General features: G+C 43.1%; 1 protein-coding gene across 1 annotated transcript in view; it reads left to right on the top strand.

Annotated features, from left to right (window-relative positions):
* Positions 1-221: 221 nt before the first annotated feature.
* Positions 222-19,239, top strand: part of LANCL2 (LanC like glutathione S-transferase 2) — a 32,425-nt gene continuing 13,407 nt past the window's right edge. The window contains exons 1-5 of the mRNA XM_056484457.1: positions 222-1,073; positions 10,551-10,668; positions 14,772-14,979; positions 17,155-17,302; positions 18,104-18,250. Of these exons, the coding sequence (XP_056340432.1) occupies positions 873-1,073; positions 10,551-10,668; positions 14,772-14,979; positions 17,155-17,302; positions 18,104-18,250 (822 nt within the window). The 5' untranslated portion in view covers positions 222-872. The remainder of the gene's footprint in view (positions 1,074-10,550; positions 10,669-14,771; positions 14,980-17,154; positions 17,303-18,103; positions 18,251-19,239) is intronic.

Here is a 19,239-nt window from a genome sequence, read left to right as displayed (position 1 = left end):
CCAGCCGGGGGGCGGGCCGAGGGAAGGAGACCACCCCCGTCCTCCCCGGAGCTGCCTCCTCTCGCCGGCCGAGGGGCGGTCGCCGCCGGCTGCGCCGTCCCCGCCGGGCGGTAGCCGCGGGCCGCGTCCCTCCCTCTGGCCGGGCGCGGGGGTTGCCGGCGGATGAGCGCGGCCCGGCGGCGGCTGCGGATGAGCCGGGCGAAGGAGCTGGTGGCGTACTGCCTGCTCCTGGGGCTGTCCGTGCCCCTCCTGCTGCTGCTGCCGCTCCTCTGAGATGCGCCGGGCGGCGGCTCGCCCCCGCCGCGGGGGGACGGGCGGAAGGAGCCGGCGGCAGCCCCGCTCCGCCGCCCGGCGTGCGGCCGGCGGCAGCAGCAGCCCGAGGCACTGACGCCCCGGCGGGCGAGGATGAGGCGCCGGAACGAGCTTTGCAGCGGAGCCACCCAGCCTGCGCCGGCGGGCGGGCTGCCTCTTGCCGCGGGGGGGCCCGGCCGCGGCCCCGGCCGCGCTCTGCCCCCGTACAGGCTGTGATGCCGCCGCGCTCGCCGCTCCCCCGCCCCGGCTGACAGGGACGCCGAGCAGAGCCGCGGAGCCGCAGCTTTCCCTTTCGCCTTCCAAAGTTGGGCTTCGGTGGCTCGGGGCCGGGGCGGCGGCGCCTCCGCCCTGGGGCGGCCCCGATGGGCCCGCGGCCGCGGGCACTGTCACCGCAGGCGCCCTCCTGATCCTGATCCTGATCCAGCCCCAGCGCCCGCGGGACGGCGGCCGTAGCCGGGGGCGGCCGCGGCGCTCGCGTTGCTGCAAAGCCGCCGCTCTGCGGGGCGGAGTGTGTCCCCGCCGGCTCGCCGTGCGGGGAGGCGGGCCGGGGGCCGGCTGAGATGGGAGAGAGCATGTCCAAGAGGCTGAAGCTGCAGCTGGGCGGTGAAGCGGAGATGGAGGAGCGGGCTTTCGCCAACCCCTACCCCGACTACCAGCCCCAGGGAGCCGTGGCAGCCCCCAGCGCGGCGGACACCCACCGGGACAGGGCGCTGCAGCCGCCGGCCGAGGAGGAGTCCCTCCCCTTCGGCGCCGACGGGAAGGTGAGTCCCAGGCGGCGGGCGGGCGCCGCGTCCCGGGCCCGGCCTCACCCGCGGGCCGCTCGCTCCCGGCGGTGTGGGTTCCGCCGTGGTTCTGCCGTGGTTCCGCCCCGGGGCGGCTCCGGCGGGGCGCGGGCCCGGCGATGGGGCCCGTGGGGCTGCCCGCGGCCTGCGCGCCGCCGAGCTCGGGGCGGCCTCGGGGGCGCCCGAGGGGACGGAGGGCGAGGTGAGCTGAGGGAAGGAGCGGCGGCTCTTAATTCGGGCTGTTTGTTTTACTCCGCTGCGGGAGTGAGCGCGGTGCCGCAGGCGGATTTAATAGAACGCTGTATAGCAGAACAGTTATAGCTGCTCTAACCACGGTGGTTCTGTGTCTCAGAAGTTGTCAGCATAAGTTGCTCGAGTTTCACCGGAGAAAATGCATAAGGGAACGAAAAAGATAAGCGCCCATTTAGAAAAGGAGAGTTTGTTCTCAGGTAACAGCAACGCTCAGTCATTAGGTGAAGATAGACTGCTCTCACGTGTTTATTTATTGATATACGCACATTTATAGGTTCAGGTGCACCATGGTAGAACCTGAAGGTTGGTTCATTCCCACAGAACGCCTGCCTCGTAGGACTGGTCACACAAGGTTTGCAGTCTTCCTGCTCTGCTTATCTCCTTGATCCCACGTGCTGCTGTTTGGTATACTATGAGTGTCTCAGGTTTTAAGCAGAGAAGCTGTTCTGGTCTGGCCTGTTACCATGCAAGTTGGATTAAGCTGCAGAAGGAATGCCAGACTATGGACTTTCTGTCATTTAGCCTCTGTGCAGCCTCATCCTTCAATACCGTGCGGCTTTGTCATCTTTTGCATGGAAAACACTGCATGGTGTCCTTCTACAAGGACAAATGCATTCAGGGTGGAAGTTAACTTCCTAACTCTCTTGATTGTGTGCTGGGATGAATAAAGGAAAGCTGTTGATATCAGCTCTGTGTTTTTCTGCTTGTGGCAATGTGGGATTACCTTGATTTACTGATAGAGTGAGACAAGGATGGTGATGCCCAACAGTGTGAGGGACAATTCTCTCCGACCATTGTAAGTACCAGCAGGATACCATCAGCTCACTATCAGTCCAAGGCAATGAAATGTTTCACTAAGTTGTTTATGACTGAGGTTTGTGAAGTTGTGCTTGGCTAAACAGGGTGCAGAGAAGAGAATACTTTGGGGCTTCACTGTCTTAGGTGCTGCAGTTAATTGCAGCTGTCAAAAGCAGAGCATTTGAGAAGGTTTAAAAAAGCAAGTGAAGTCTGCTTTGTTTTGTACACAACTCTCTGATAGTATGCGGAGTGTCGCTAAAACTATTTTTTTTTCCTTGTGGAAGAGAATGGTTATTTCTTTGTTCTTTTTGTTTGTATCTGGCTTAGTCTATAAAAATGCTTCTTCATTTACTGCTGATCTAGATGGACTAAAGCTTTCCCAACTGAGATAACCAGAAGAATGGTGAGATATCAAAAGAAGATGAACATCTGTGAAAATTGCGGTTTAGAGTGTACCAGCCTTGTTGCAGAATAGTTCAATTCTAATTTACTTTGGATTTGATCTTGAATTAATCTTAATTCAGAGACATTGTTCTGTGGCAGAGCTGAAATGAGTTACTCAAGGACTTCTAGCCCTGTGTTTACATTAGGAATGCCTGTTATGCTCTCCTGTGCATGAGAAAGGTGTTTTACAGTGGGTGCAATTGTTTTTTCCCAGCGTCAATGGTGGATGACAGACCTTGTTATGGAGTGGCAGTCAGCTATTTGTGCAGGCGTGCTCAGAAAATATGTTAGAGCGCCTGGGTAGTCATGTATTTGGTAAAAGGTGATGTCTGGGCTTTGTTGAGGAGGATGAAACACCTCTGGAAAAACTTCTGTACTGGCTTAAAACCTTGTAACTGCAGCAATTCTGTGCATTTCATAGGAGAAGGCAGAAGCAAGTGTACATTTTGTTTTGCTTTTGCATCTGTAAAATCTCAGGAGTCATCTTAAGTGTTTCTGAGCTAGAATATAGCTGTGAGTATGTTTATGTGTATTTATATTTTTTTAAGTATTTGCACGCTGTCGCTCCTAGTACTATCGTTTTATGAGATTTCATGATGGGTACTGTAGGGGTGCTTTTGTTGTTGTTTGTGATTTTCAGTTTATGTTTTAGTGTTTTATTTTTGCATTTAATGGCTCCCATTCCATCAGAGAAATAGCTTTACTTGCCTAAAGCCCTGGTGAAGACAAAAGGACTTTACACAGGGTAGGAAGTCTGTTCCTTAAACTTCTGTACAGAAGCACACAGGTTTCCTAAAAGTGGAAGCATCTTTCAGAAGGCCTCAGTGCACTGCATAATTCCCTCTTCCCATCTGCTGCTGAGTGACTCACGTAATGACAGCCTGAGGTGCGTGGGGCTCTGCTGTTGTCATGGAAGGCAATGCATTATTAATCCATTTGATTTCTTTGTCTGTCATGGTTGCCATCTAAAATTCACCTGGTTGATGAAAGGACAAGAAGCTCTTCAAGGCATTGTCTGAAATGTGAGACCATTGGGACAAAATTCTGCATATAGAAGTGTGTGTGGGTAAAATATTGTTCAGAAATCTTGAAGGCATGGGAGTAGGTGAAGCAGAATTTGAGGTTGGTGATTTGCTTTCTTATGAATAGTCACAGTAAACACTGCAGCTGTCTGTGTGGGCTCTGCTCATGTAGTTGAAATTCACTGTTTTCATAACTAGGTTTTTTCACCATTAAAATATCATGAACTTAAATTGCTTCTGTAACTTGTCTGAGAAAGCCAAGGTAATAATTCATTAGGCAGCATTAATTCTGTATTAGTAAGAAACACAATTTTAAATGTAAACCTCTGTTTAATAATTGAATTGAATCTTTCAATTAAATATATATCCTGTAGCCTTTTTTGTGTGGACCCCATAGAGATACCTTAGCCTAAAAAGGAACTTACAGATATTTTCTGAAAGTGGTCAGTCCAAAAGTTTCCAAAATGGAAATGTAGATGGCCAGGGGAAGCAGAGAAATGAATAGACTCATAACAAAGACTGCTCCCTAGTTCTTAGTTCCCTAGTGTGGTACAGAGTTACAAAGCTCTAAAGGATTTCCTGGGAAGAAGGGTGAGGAGAGCTTGCTGCTCAGGAGTAGCTTGTTCAAGGACCTATTGCCCACTGTAGAAGCCTAGACAATAATGTGGATTTTATGGTTGTGCAAAAAAATGAAGCATCCTTGTCATCAAGAAATTAATATGATCCCAGCCCTCGCTTTAAGATTGTCTGAATTTCTTGTGGAATCACAAGACAGAAGCAAAAGTAGATTCAAACTTCATGGGTTGGTCACTAGAATGCACAAACTTATTTTTTAGGCAAATTCTTTCTTTATAAGTTTTTTTCCTGACTTGCCATGGTGTTCTAAGACTGTTAGAAAGAAGTGGTATGTTCTGAGAAATGTATACAATGCCTTGTTAGTCTTTGCAGGGGACTCCTTACAGGGAACCTGTTTCAGAGATAATGGTGCTCATTGGCAAATATGAATTAATAGTGATATAGAATATTTACTTAGATTTATCATTTGGGTGATTTAGTAGTTTAGTAGTGTTTAGTTTCCTAACACTTTCTCAATCTCCTGTTACTTCCTCTATGTGGCTTTCAGTCTTCCTTCCCCTGTAAATATGTGTATGGGTTTTTGTCATAGCCTCACTTGTCTTCTTCCTTTTTTGGGAGGACTTCTTTGGAGTTTTTTTGTTTGTTTGTTCTTGGATTTTTGGTTTGGTTTGGTTTTTTGTTTTGTTTTTCAGAGTTTTTTGGGTTTGTCTCACTGGGCATTTTAGCTGTCTCACTGAGAGCAGCATGTTCTCCGAGTTCTGGGACTGACTCAGCAACAAAATTCAAGCTCCAAAGCCAGTAAATAATTCTTCCCACTTTTTTTCCAGAGATGTGGGATGAGGTATCTGCATTTCTTGAGCTTGTTACTTTTTTGACTGTTCCTGGCTCTCCAGCTCAGGCATATGCTATTTTTATAGGGGACTCTGAAACAATCAAATTTTGCAGTATTCTCTGTTATTCTTCAGAAGGCAAGTTTGTTTTGCTTTTTGAGAGTCTTGGTCAAAACTGAGCCTGAAAATCAGATTGTTGTTCTTCATTGTCCCTCACTAACTCCTGGCAGTTTTACACAGCCTGAAAAGAAGAGCTGCTGCTTCTTTCCTACAGCACAGATCAACACTGAACATCTCTTAGGGCTGTTCTGATGCTTTTGTAGTGAAAGCCTCTCCTGTTATTCAGGAGGTGACCTCAGAGTTAAGCCTGTTTGGTTTCGGTCAACTAGTTCTGAATGAAAATACTTTGTAAAATCAAACCCTGATTAAATTGTCTCACATCCATCCACTCGTCCTCAGTTTCTAGTTTTATCTTGCAGACCTGCATGTTAATGAGTTTTTAATCCAGCTAGTTGAGTGGGCAAGTGCAATAACATGTACTTGCTTCCTGGTGAAAAGAGATTTTTTATTTGGATCTAACTGCACTGATCTGCTGTCAAGCTCAATACGTGGAATATATCTGCTCTCTGTGCATTGAGGTAATTTAGACAGAATTGGCAAAGGTTTTAGCTTTTTGCAACTTGAGGACCACCTAAAAATGTCACATCTGGGCCAGAGGCTTCTGTATAGTGGGTGACTTTAAATCATACTCAAAACAGGCTTTTATTTTCTCAGTTTCAAGAAGTAGCATGCTGGTGTTAGGCTACCTGTAGGACCAGCGATTTTCAGTATTGTTATTTTGCTTTATCAGTCTCCATTTCCCAAAACGTGGGATATCTGTTAATCATGTTTATTCTTGTTACTAATAATCTGGAGATTTTTGATGATTCCTTGTGGTGATCTAGATCGTTAAGTTTTGGGTTTTTGCTGTCTTATAATCAATGAGACATATAACTTCTTTCAGACACAAATGCATTAGAGACACAGTCTTCTTATTTTTTACATGCTTTAAGTAGTTCTTTCAATAACTTGAATGTTTGCCTTTTAATGATGTTTTTCATGCCCTTATATCTTCTGAGACAGGGTGTTGACTATGTTTAAAGCCTATTCTTAGGCTGGCATTTGTAACAGTGTAGGAATTTGCCTACAGCTATTGATTTCTCTATCTCTTTCTTCCCTCCCCCTTCTTTTTTTTTAATTTTTATTTTTACTGTTTTTCCCCATTATCACATATATGGCACTAAGTGACAGATCACTGAAAAACAGTGCAATGTGTTCTACAGACAGCAATGTTTCAAAGCATTTATTAAGCATGTGGTTTTGCAGAACTGGCATTTGTTTCTGGAGGACCTGTCTGAGGAGTATCAGAGAACTTTGAGTGTTTCAGAGGCTGGGTGATGAGCTTCAACAGTATCTGGTTTTTTCAGAGAAGAAAGTGTTGCTCTGGGAGCTGTAAGAGTCTTTTGACTTCAGTAAAAATAAAGTAGATCTTGTTCTTCTGTACAAAAAGGCTGGTCACCTCCTAGATTCTGCATATGGGATCCTACTGCCATCCCTTCTGGTCTGCTTTTTTAGGAACTTGTGGAGGTGAGCATGAGAGCTCATCCTGCTTCAATAGACCCATGCTTCAATGCATGGGTGTGAAACCTGGCTCCCTTACAAAGTTCCCAATGACTTCCGTACAGCCAGAATTCCTCATTTCAGCAGAATTGTGAGTTTTCCACTACTGCATTCTTCTTCCTTGTTGTCTCCTGTGTCTTTTCTGCTATCTTCTGTGCAGGTTTGTTTTTTGAATGAGTTCTTGCTGCAGTAGCACCTTGAAATGTATTTTCTTCTCTTTGAGGTGCACTTTGGCTGAAAAACAACACATCACCATGTTATGTGTCCTGTTCTACACATCAGCACCAACAAAGCGAGGTAAAATGAAAGTGTATTTTGATTGTTTGGTAGTAGCAGTTTGTGTATAGGTCATCTCCTTTCTACTTCTGCAGAATCAATTGTTTACTTCTGCAGTCTGGTTTTACACATAGCATCATTCCCTCAAAACCTGATAGGGTTAAGAGCAAGATGGTTGTTCTGGGAGGTGGTGGTGGCAAGAAGGATTGGTACATAGGCAGCTTGTGAGGAAGCTGTGAGCTCAGGTCTCCACTGCCCTGCTGTGACTCTGCACAAGTTCTTAGCATAGATGTCCTGAGCAAGTGAATGCCAAGAGGTGTTTTTGAACAACGCATGGGTATGTAAATGTCTTTGACAAATGCAAATGAGATTACTCATCCTGTGTCTATCACACCCGAGTGTTGCCTTTAGTGACAAACTGAGTGCCATAAGGCCTCAGGGTTGAATTGTCAGACTTACATCAGCACTGTGATATTTGGTCCAAATGTGTATGCAGGACTTTAAAGTTTAACTTCTCTTACCTACCAGAAATCATGATACACAATACATACACAGCAGTTGCTTATTGCCTCATCTGCTCTTGGTTCTGGTTTGTTTTAATGCCTTGGCTGTAAAGCTGGATATGGCTGCAATGGTTAGTAAGAATTGGTATGTTATTGTAATGCTGACTGCAAGTGAAATGTTTGGGGTTTTTCGGAGATTTTTATTTGCATCATGATGTATTTTTTATAATAATAGAATCACAGAATATTCTGTGTTGGAATGGACCTTTAACAACCATTGAGTCCAACTTAAGGGAATTGCCCATATGGGGATCAAACCTATGACCATGATTTTATTAGCACAGTGCTCTAATGTAGATGTGTAGTTCTAGTGCTGAATTTACAGAAGATGAGTTAAATTCTCTTTAGAAACCCTAAGTGAAAAAAAGCAGATGTATGGAAACATGTATTGCTAACAAGGACAGCATAATTTAGACATCTTGTGATTAGTGCCAAAGACAAGTGGTGTTACAAAAGTACATTTTTGTTGGCTTTGGAATACTTTGTATTGGTATCTAGCTATGCCTGCTATCTCACTGCAATGGAAAAAGTGATATGGTTCAAAGAAATAACTAAACTATTAATTTCTAAACCAACATGTTTCATGTTTTCTGCATTGCTTTTGTGCTAATAATGAGCCTTTTTAGTTACCATGACCAATATGGCACAAGGCTCTGTTTGGTATAATGAGGAATTTGCTCTCTTTTTTTGTGTGTGTTTTGACAGTATAAGACTTGACCATTGTTTGGGGTGATAGTGGTTGTTCTTTGTGCAGCAGCAGAGGAGTAATGCAGCAGTTGAATTCCTGGAAAGAGCCTTTTTTAATTAGAAATACTCCTTAGCTCCTGCTATCACCCAGGACTGTTGTGAACCAGAAGCAAATGTGCTACTGGGTGTCAGAGATCTGGGTGGTTTTTGTTTGTCCCTACAGGAATAACAAGTCACGTGCAGAAAAGGCTGAATGCCAGCTGGAAACATCCCCACGAGATGAATGTGCTTCTGAGGAAAATCAGTCTGTGCTCTACACAAGTGTGCGTGTTATGCTCAGTTGTAATGCCCTAAAATTCCTTGAAGGAAATTTTTAAATCTTCTAAAGCCACCTTTCAACATTCATTTCTTCATGTAATTAATTTATTTCAGTGCATGTAGGCATCTGTTACAGGCTTATAGGGGAATCTTATGAAATGATCAGTGGCAGTGCTCGGTTGTGAAAGCTTCAGAGCAACTAGAAAAAAAGAGAGGCAGTGATGGAAGACTAGATAGCTTGGGAAAACTTTGTTGCCACTTGTAACATATTAACATTGACACGAGCTTGGGAGTAGCTTTGTTTGGGTTTACAGATAATTATAAAAATACTGATTAAAAATATCCTTTAATCTGTGGTTTTAAAGCACTGAACCAAGACAAGTAAGTTACAATTCAAATTTTAGAGAGAGGTATTACCAGCCTGAGCTAAATTATTTGTATGGGACTGAGTTTTCAATGCAGAACCCAGGCCATCCTTATGTCCTGGTATTCCCCTCCTACTAATCAAAGTAATTTAACCTGGTGTTTGATATAAAATATCCTGACTTGGTAACAGCAGGTGTATTGTCAGAACAAAAAGATAACCAGTGTACTTGTAATGTGCAGTAGGTAAATAAATGGGGTGTCTGGAGCCTTAGTTCACTCTTGTCAGATAAGCTGAGCTCTGTGCCTGGGTGCATCCACGTGAATATCCTCATGCTGTTTCACCATATGCCTTAGCATTGGCAAAACTGTCTTTTGAAGAAGAGAAGCCCTGCCCATGGAGAAGGCTTTCCTCTCTGTGTTGAGACCTCACTGAACTAGTTAAAAAAGGGAGGGTATTGGGGTAGGGGTGATGTGGATGCATAGTATAGTTCCCTAATGCTTAACACCATATTAGAGCTGAAGACTAACAGGCTTCAGATGCCTACTGTGTTTGGCTGCTATTTCTAGAGATACTGGAGAAAGGTTAAAGTGTCTCTAGCTTGTTTCTAGAATGATAAGTGTTCAGTGTGAGGTATAATAGCACAATTTCCTTCTCCCTTCCTGTTCTACTGTGGCTATCCCTGAATGGATTTGAACTATTGACCCTGCAGATTTCTGGTGTGTCAGAAGCCTTGTGCAATTTTTAGTCTTTCTGATTTTTGAATCTGTTGGATGGATGTTTGAAATCATTGATATTTATTTGAAGTTCCACTCTGAACAAGAGTACAAGATGAGGTATGTCTTGAGTTGCATGATGGCATCCAGGACCTGTAATTTATCCAAACCCTGCACTTCTGGTATGTGCTGTAGTCAAGGAAGAACTTGCCTTACTCCTGTGCTAATTTCCATGTTCCATAGGCTTTGAGGAGTAATCAGTAGCATATCTTCCCTAAGAGTGTACATAACGAGAGAGAAATGCTGGCAACTGTAAAGTATCCTCTGTTATATTTCATGTATTTCATCTATATAAACTTTTTTGGTGAAAAGTAAAAGCAAGCAGCGTGTAAAATCAGAGACTTGTTTCTTTGCATTTGTGCCTGAGCTGAAGATGCTGAGCTGCTTCTGCTCATCTTCTTTGGCTTGATTGTTTTGAGTATGAACATATATTTTCCTTGGGCTATTTCCTGCTTTGTAGTGCTACAAAGGATGTGCAGGGACCCTGTGATGAGAGCAAGCACCTATAACGCAGGGCTTGTGCTGTTTGCCCATAACATGGTCTGGGTACCAGCACCCTGATTTGAATTACATACTGTCACAATGTCCATAGCTGCTCTTTGTGTGACTTTAAAGAATGCGCAGGTAATTTTTTGTCTAATGTAGGTACTTGTACCTTACCCTAAAATGTAGTCAGAATGCTTTTACATGAGACACACTTAAGATGAACCACCTTAATGGTGCTGATTGCTGTATGTGTTACTTATTTCCTAGTTTATTTATTTTTTTTATTTTATTATTGGTTTCGGTTTGGTTTGCTTCCTAAACAAGAAAGTGGAGCAGGCACTTTGCATTCTTTTGCATTCTTTAATTACTTTCTTTTCTGCCTCATTCCCTGTCTCCTGCTTTCAGGTCAATGCTCAGTTCTCAAAACGGATCCAGGCAAAAATCAAGGACCTTCTGCAACAAATGGAGGAAGGGCTGAAGACGGCAGATCCACATGACTGCTCTGCCTATACTGGCTGGACTGGTGAGAAAGCTAGAATTTGGATGAAATGTATTTGTTAAATGATGTAATTGGATTTACTCACAGAAGATTCTGATATTCTCATAGGAGTGGCAGAAGTACTCTGTTATGAGCATTTTTGTGAGCTGGTTTTTTCTTTTAACTCTGGAGCCTTGTTTGCTGCTGTCTGTAACTTGCATTGACTTCAGCAGACAAAGATACAGAATGATAATTGACTTTTATATATGGAGATAATTATTTTGCAAAAGGAGTGGATATTCTAAGACAGTGCTTTTACCTTACTTCTTGTTTCTTTAAGTTTGCTTTTAAAAATGAGTTATTTTTCTAATGGTAGCAGCGTCTTCTAATCACTGGAAGTAGATGGGGGGAGTATAGTCTGTGGCCAGGAGCTTGGAACCTTCAAATCTGGAATTTGGGTAGTTTGGCTGTTCCTGTTCTGTCTGTACAAAAATGGTAACATGATTGTGTGAGGAGGGGAAGTGTAGAGGTATGATTGCAAGACTTTGAAAATCATGAAGAAAATTACACATGTGCACGTGATGGTTATTGCTAGGGACCATTTTTCATTTAGCATTGCATCATTGATGCTGTCCAAATGTAAATGAGCCCATCTAATTGGTGTGACTTAACACCACCTGGGAACTAAATAGCACACAGCTGAGCACTCACACTCTGCCCCTCCTACATCCCTTCTGCCATAGTTACATAGGGAGAGGATTTGAAAAAAAAAAAAAGATAAAACCCATGGGCTGAGATAAGAAGTTTAATAATTGAAATAAAGTAAAATAAAAAAATAATAGTAATGGAACCAACAATAATAATTACAATTGTAATGAAAAGGGGAGAGGGATAAAAGAGAAATGAGTGATGCAGAGTGCTTTCACTCACCACCTGCTCTCCAAAGTCCAGCTCATGCCTGAGCAGCAGCAGCAGCAGCATCTTGTGCACCTGCTCCCTGGCCGAGCATGGGAAACTGACAAGTCCTTTGCTTAGGGTAAGCATCCCTCAGCAACAACTAAACCATCAGTGTGCTATCAGTGTTATTCTCGCACTAAATACAAACCACTTCAGCTACAGAGAAGAAAATTAAATATATCCCAGCTGAAACCAGGATCTTTTAGGCAGAGATTACAGTTTTCATGTCTGATATGGCCACTGTTCTTTAAGTCACCAGGACATGTCTGTCTAGGCCTGTTAAGTGGGACTTGCTGGGTAAAATGGCATATTCTGTTCCTACTCTTCTAGCTCAAGCTTCAGGCTACACTAAACTTTTGGCACCACATGTTTAAAATGTGCCCTGAGGAGATCTATTTTTTTATCTGTGTGTTGTGAGGGGGGAGTAGCTTGGAAAAGCTCTTCAGCCTTCATCTATCCTTAGGCTTAAATCCAGCAATTAAAGGGTAAACTTTCTTTGCTTTCTTCTTGATGTTTAGATACAGATGGTTCTGTGGGTGGATGGGTGGGGAACTTTTAGACAGCTCAGGCTTAAAAGATAGACATGTTTCAGGGTCTGAAAGTGACCAGCTGCTGAGTGCGTGCAGATCTCCAGTGGTGGGCTTCTTCATGCTGACAGTACAGAATGGCTCCCGGGGAGCTGTGTTCTGATACAGTGACTGAAATCATGGCTGATAAACCAGAGCATCTGAAAATGAGTCATAAGGTAAAAGTATCACAGCCATCATTAGCTGAAACAGGAATATAGATGAACAAGTGATGTTGTCTTATGAGTGTGGGATTTTTCCATCCTGTAGAAGGATTGCCATCTACATCTATTCCAAGCTGTTAACTTCTTTCAAGGCTCCTGTGGATATGGTTCTGAATAAAAGGATTTAAATGATCTGGTTTTTAAAATACTTAATGCAGATACTTTTTCCCAAACTTGCTCTTTGCTGCATTTTGCTAGTGTGCAAATCAGAAGGTAAAAGTAGTGCTATAAACAACTGCCCTGCTTTTTATGTACCAAGTCCAGAATATCTTATTGGCAGTGCAGTCATGAGCATTGGCTTGCATTTTGTGAACCATCTTTAAAATCTTGGAATACCTACTGTTGACATGTAACAATCATAGCACATGTAAGTATCTATCTTATTTATACAAGTACTTTTTTACCTGCCAGACCTCTTGGGTGCTGCTCTGAGAAACGCTAGGAAGGATTAGATGAACTGGACTTCATGGCTACATTTCTAACCATCCTTTGATCAAGCCAAGATATTTATACATTTGTTGCAGCATAAAAAAGGGTTCCACAAATCCCTGTAAATAGCCCACAAGTTCCCATGATGTTGCACTGGGTTACCCAAGCTCTTCAGCTTTTTTTTTAGGTTCACCTAGAAAAGCTTGCTCAGAGCCTGCCTAGGAAACGTGTGAGGATGTACCAGCACTTGTGGTGCTGTTGTTCTTGTTCTACTGAGATAGTCTCTCTGTGAGCTAAGTGAGCCTTGCATGTACTGGGCTTTGGATGGGGCTCAGGAGTGTGCTCTCTCCATTCAGAAATGGATTTGAGTTACAGTGAGGTGTGGAGATAAGTGATTTACTTCTGCACCTGTATGCTTGCAATTGGCCAATAGACATCCTCTTAGACAGATTTGTTTCACTTCCTTCAGCCTACATGGTCTTTATTTCTAAGGTTTTGGTTTATTTTAATGGAGAACTATGTAATGAGTTTAATGGAGTGAAGCATGATAGTACCTCCTGGCATTCTCTGAGCCCTGCTTTGACTTCTGGCTTTTACAAACCAGCTTGACTTGTGAAATACTTTTAGGAGTTATGTAGAATTTGGCAACTTGAATCCAAAAACTCATCAAAAGATCCTTTTACAAATCAAATGAGAAGTCATTTCTTGCACATAATAGATGAGTATTATACAGTTAGTGTATAATAATAAATAATCTGCTTGTTAGCTCAAATTTCTGAATCTTCAGTGATTTCTTTGTGTAGTGGGTTGATACTGACTGAATGCAAGGCACCCACAAAGCCTCTCTCTCATTCCCCTCCACATCTGGACAGGGAGGAGAAAAATATAACAAAAGCTTCATGAGTTGAGATAAGGACCAAGAGAGATCCCTCATCAAATACCATAATGGGCAAAACAGGCTAGAATTAAACATATTAGTTGAATTTATTGCTAACAAAATTAAAGCAGGATAATGAAAATAAAATAAGACCTTCAGAACACCTTCTTCCCATTCTCCCTTCTTCCCACCTCTACATCCTCCCCCACTGGTACAGAGAGACAGGGAATGGTCAGTTCATCACCCATGGTTTCACCTGCTGCTCAGGGAAAGGAGTCATTCCCCTGCTCCCCCACAGGGTCCCTCCTACAGGAGACAGTTCTCCATAGACTTCTCCAGCGTGAGTCCAACTCACGAGCAGCAGCTCTCTGCAAGCTGCTGCAGCATGATGCAGTCCTTCAAGCAGAAGCTGTTCCAGCCTAGGCTTCTCTCTCCTCAGAGGTTACAGCCTCCTTCCAATAGGTCACAGCCTCCTCTTAGGCATCTACCTGCTTTGGTGTGCTTCGTGAATCTGCTTCACAGGCTGCATATGGATCTCTGCATCCCCATGGTCCTCCATGGGCTGCAAGGGCACAGCTGCCTCACCATGGTCTGCACCACAGCCTGCAGGGGAGTCTCCAGGAGTACCTGGGGCACCTCCTCCTCCTTCTCCTTCTTCACTGGCCTTGGTGTCTGCAGAGCTGTTCCTCTCACATGTTCTCACTTCTCTTCTCTGGTCACAATTACAAATGCATAATAACGTTTTTTCTCTCTTCTTCCTAAATCTGTTATCACAGAGGCATTATTACCACTATTTCTAATTGACCCCAGCCTTGACCAGTGGCACATCAGCAGTTTGGCTATGCAAACCCAATACAGTTTGCCAAGTGTTGAGGCCTGTGTAATGAGTTTGCTTCAATTTTCCTTTTTTGAAGTGTCATTTAAATAGTAGCCCAGTGCCTTCACACTGCATAAGCTAGGACCCTTGACTCACATGTTTTTATTGCCAGAGTACCTGTTCACATTTGAGTGGCTGGTTCAGAGGTACCAAAGAGGGGAATATGATATGCTTAGAAAGAAAAGTGAAGCTCTCTCTTTTTCATGTGTTCGTTTCAGGTATTGCCCTCTTATACCTGCAGCTGTACCGCGTCACAAAAAACCAGAGCCATTTGCTGCGATCTCTTGATTACGTGAAGAGAATCCTTCGCAATCTGAATGGCAGAAGGGTTACTTTCCTCTGTGGTGATGCTGGGCCATTGGCAGTGGGTGCAGTGGTTTACCACAAGCTGAAAAATGACAGTGAATCTAAAGAATGTGTTGCCAAGTAAGTGGTTGATGGTAGGAAATGTCATGCCTTTCATTTGTAGAGAGCATTGGTTCAGTAACTTTTGCAAGGGAAATTTTAGAGGACAGGATTAAAGAATGGACACTCACTCCCCTGATAAGTGTTCGGTACAAGAATGCAAAATAGGCTTTATCTTTATTAAAGCTGGCTTGTACTTGATTCATGTTTAGTGGGTTATCTTGAGTCCTCTATCACTGTTAGGACAGGATGTCCTGGGCATATCTGTAGTGCATGCACGTTCTGATTTTGTCACATTGAAGTGACATTTAACAAAAGCCACACGCTTGTCATTGGCAATATGTAGTGTTTGTGCAGTATGCGATGCTTTCTCTAAAAATTGGGTCTTAATTGTAGATTCATTACAGAACAGTGCACTGCAGGATCTGGAAACAGCCAGAAACACAGTGTATCTGATTGATATGTAAAAATTTAATATAACAAAGAGGGAGTATTTGCAGGAGTAAATTTGTGAAGGCAAGGGATTTAATTAGGTCAGAGCATATGAAGGGTGGCCTGAAAAAATTCCAGCCCCTTTTCAAAGTAATCTAAATGGAGCAAATGTCTCAAGAAATCCCATTTAGATGTAGTTTCATTAGAGAGCTGAGTGTGCCTTTGCTGGTACAGAGTTGATTGCTATCCCAGCAAGGGCTGGAAGCCCTGGAACACTCTGGGGTTTGCTTTCAGCACCACAGTCCACCTGCTAGCTGCCTGCAGAGCTCAGGCTGGCAGAATTTGCCACAAGGCTTATGTCCTCATCTCCATTCTAGTTTATGTTTGGAAATGTAACCGGTCTCTTTCTAGTCTAGAATCCTAGTGTGATTAATCTCTGCTACTGTTCCTGAATGAATATTTCGGTTTTGAAGTGAGTGATATGTTTGGGGCTTTTTGCTTTTACAACTGGTGGTAAACTTAGGCATGTCATTTTGAATGCAGCTCAGAAAGCAGTGTTGTTTGCAAGAAGGCAAGAAGCATGAGTATAGCAAAATGAGATTAGCAGTAAATCTTTTAGTGTTGCTTCTCCTTGGAAAGTAATTTCTATGAGGAGTAGTGAAAAGGAGTTTAGTTTGATTATTTGTTTATTTTATAACTTTTTTGTTTACAAATACATACATGACAGCAGCTGAATGGTACATCATAGATGACAAAATGTAATCTGTGATTTCACTTTTAACTTTTTACCTTGTCCAGTTGTATGAGTTCAACAATAAAGCTTAATAGTGGACAGTTTAGAAGAAAATAATTTGATTCTAAAACCAAAGCATAGTTCTGAGAAAAGAAATATAAAACTGTTCTTTGTGGGTAGCTTTTCCCTAGTATTAAGCAGGGACAGCATAAACACGATTGAGGTCGGTGGTTTTGGTATGGAATAATATTAATGCTAACATTTCTCCTGAGAAATAACAGCTGGGGGAATCTGAGAATTGAATTTGGTCTTAATCCAGATTGTTGTTGCCCCTGCCCCAATTTAAAATCATGGTGGTGATCATCACCGTGGTTTCATCTAATTATCGATTTAATCAAAAAAGATAGGAAGAGACAGGGAGAGGAGCAGCTGGAGAACAGATCTCTGATCCACCTCAGTGCTAATAGAGACTGTAGAGTATTAGCAGAGTGTCATTCTGGAGAAAATAAGAGTTACTATGGCCAGCACTTCTTGTTTCTTGTTTTTTACAAGCAAAACATTTGTGAATTATAGCAGTTATAAAACTGAGGCGCTAAATGTTTGAGACAACGTGTTTTCTTAGGAGAAGGAATGACGAATGGTGGTATTGGGTTATTTTGCATGTCCAATTAAGTGTTCCTCATTTTGGTGAAATTCCCAGAGGCTCCAGGAGGTTTCTGTCTTTGCTGGAGTAGCTAGCTTTCTGGGCTTCCCCATCTCCTATCCTGCATCTGTTTCTGTCTGCACAAAATCCTGACAGTTGTGCTGATAGTGACCTGGCTCTGGCTCAGAGTTTCCTGTCTCCAGGATGGCAGGCATGCAGAGCTCCTGCGAGTAAACCCAGCAGCCAACTGGACTGCACTGATAGAAGGGGAGTGGTTGGGCTTCACCATTTGTTCTGCTTCTGGTTGGATTGATGGCTTGTACAATGTGCAGTCCAGTGTGGTCTCTACAGAACATACTCTCTCTCCCATGTTCCTTGTCTGATGCAGGTTGTTGCAACTCCAAAGAAATGTCGTCAGCATGGATTCTGAACTTCCAGATGAGCTGCTCTATGGCAGAGCAGGTTACCTGTATGCCTTGCTGTACCTGAATACTGAAATCGGTCCAGACACTGTCCCACAGTCTGTTATCAAAGAGGTAAGACACTTTTCTCTCTCCAGGATCATGTTATCACTGAGGTTGAACTAGGATCACTCTCATGCATATTTCAAGCAATTTAAGAGAGGAATGCTGAAGAGAAGGGGACCTAGAGCTGGGAACCCAATATCAGCTGTCCATGCAGTCTCTTCCCACTTTCCATGCAGTCTCTTTCCTGTGGGAATTGTTGTTCCCGCAACAATTTAGGACCAGATTTGATATCCAGTATTCTGTTTTACATTTCTTGGAGGTAGCATTACATTTCTGTATTTTCATATTCTGGTTTGGAAATAGAAAATGGAGAAAAAAGGACCACATGCCTTTCAAATAGATTATAGGTCTCTTCCCGCTTTCACTGCTGCCCAGCTGGGGCTGGGACTGGCCAGTGTGGGTGGGTCTGTGTCTAGCCAAGGAAATAGGTCAGTATGTAACTAGTTTTGGCCACTTGAGACGTTGTTACAAAAAAACCTTAAGACAGAAATGTTGAAGTATTTAAGTATTATTAAGTGAAAAGGAAGGGAATTCAGTGTGAGGAACATACATGACCAGAACCAGAAAAGCCAGGGCTGGAAAAAAGTAATTAGAAATGTTGATAGATTAAATTTCTACTCTGAAAATATAAATTATTTCATCATTAAGGAAAATACCTTTTCTCTCTCAACCCTTAAATCCAAATGAATTGAATATTGTTATCCTACCACTGTACTGTGGCTTGTTTGTTGTGGGTTTAGTCATGCAGAAGCAAAATCCTCTGAATCAAAGTAAGCAACACAGGTGGTCAGGGTGTGCTCTTTTTCTTAGGTAATAGATGCTATTATTGAGTCGGGGAAAAACTTTTCAAAGGAGGAACGGAAGACAGACCGTTGTCCTCTGTTGTACCAGTGGCACAGGAAGCAGTATGTTGGAGCAGCCCATGGAGTGGCTGGGATCTATTACATGCTCATGCAGGTAAGAGCATCTTCTGTTGGCTTTGGTGAAGTAGAAATGATTTTTTGTTTTGCATCAGAGGATCTTATCTTCAGCTTCCATACATATGCAGTGTTGTGCTGGATCGGGGTCTCACAATTTGGAGTTAGACTGAGCACAGAACTGTGCAGAGGTGCTGCTTAAGGTTTTCATAGCAGAAGAAATCTGACTAGGATATCATCCCATTAGAATGAATTAACTCTTGAGTTGTGGTTGAGAGCACCAGTTTTTGGGATCTGGTTTCTTGTCCTCAGCGAAGACAGTGAAGGGCTTTTTCTCCATACTTACTTCTGCTGCTGCCTGCAGTTAGAGCAGCTGAAAATTCACTTATTCACTATCCATCACTCCCCAATTTTTTGCTATTTTTAAATGATTGCACCGCTGATGCCTCCTGTCCTTCGTGCCCTTCTCTCTTTTCTAGTGATTTTTATCCCCCATTGTCTTGGTGCTGTTGGAAGACTATCCTTAATCACATATTAGTCTTCAGTATGCTTTTATTATTTAGAAGTTTTTCTTTTTCCTTAGCTCCCCAATTTCTCACACAAAAGTCTGATGTTCTTTAGTGTATTTATGACCCCTGCGTTCCTCTTTCTGTTTTCCTTAGTGAAATTCCTCTCTTCTGTAAACCTTCTCCTTTCCCACACTTAAATTAATTCCCCCTACCCTCCTATTTGCAATAGGATTATCATGTTTTTCCAAACAAACCTGAATATCTTATTTCTGTTCTACAGTCTGGGAAAAAACCCTTAAGATTCATTATAGAAGATTGCAATAGAGCTGCAAAACTTTATTGCACCTGTTTCTGGTTTTTGAAGGTGCCAGTGTGTACATCTTTGTCAATATCAATTTCCTTGCCAGCTCACGCAGAATGAGTTTTCTTCAGTCAAATGGAAGGACTATACATCCTCATAGTCTGCAGCTGTGTACAGATATTCACTGCAGAAGTGACTGAGCTGGTATTTGGTGCTGCC

Source organism: Oenanthe melanoleuca, chromosome 2 (genome assembly GCF_029582105.1).
Source record: "Oenanthe melanoleuca isolate GR-GAL-2019-014 chromosome 2, OMel1.0, whole genome shotgun sequence".
In the NCBI taxonomy this organism is placed as follows: Eukaryota; Metazoa; Chordata; class Aves; order Passeriformes; family Muscicapidae; genus Oenanthe; species Oenanthe melanoleuca.
Note: the sequence above shows the minus strand (reverse complement) of the source record. Positions and strands in the feature narration are given on the sequence as shown.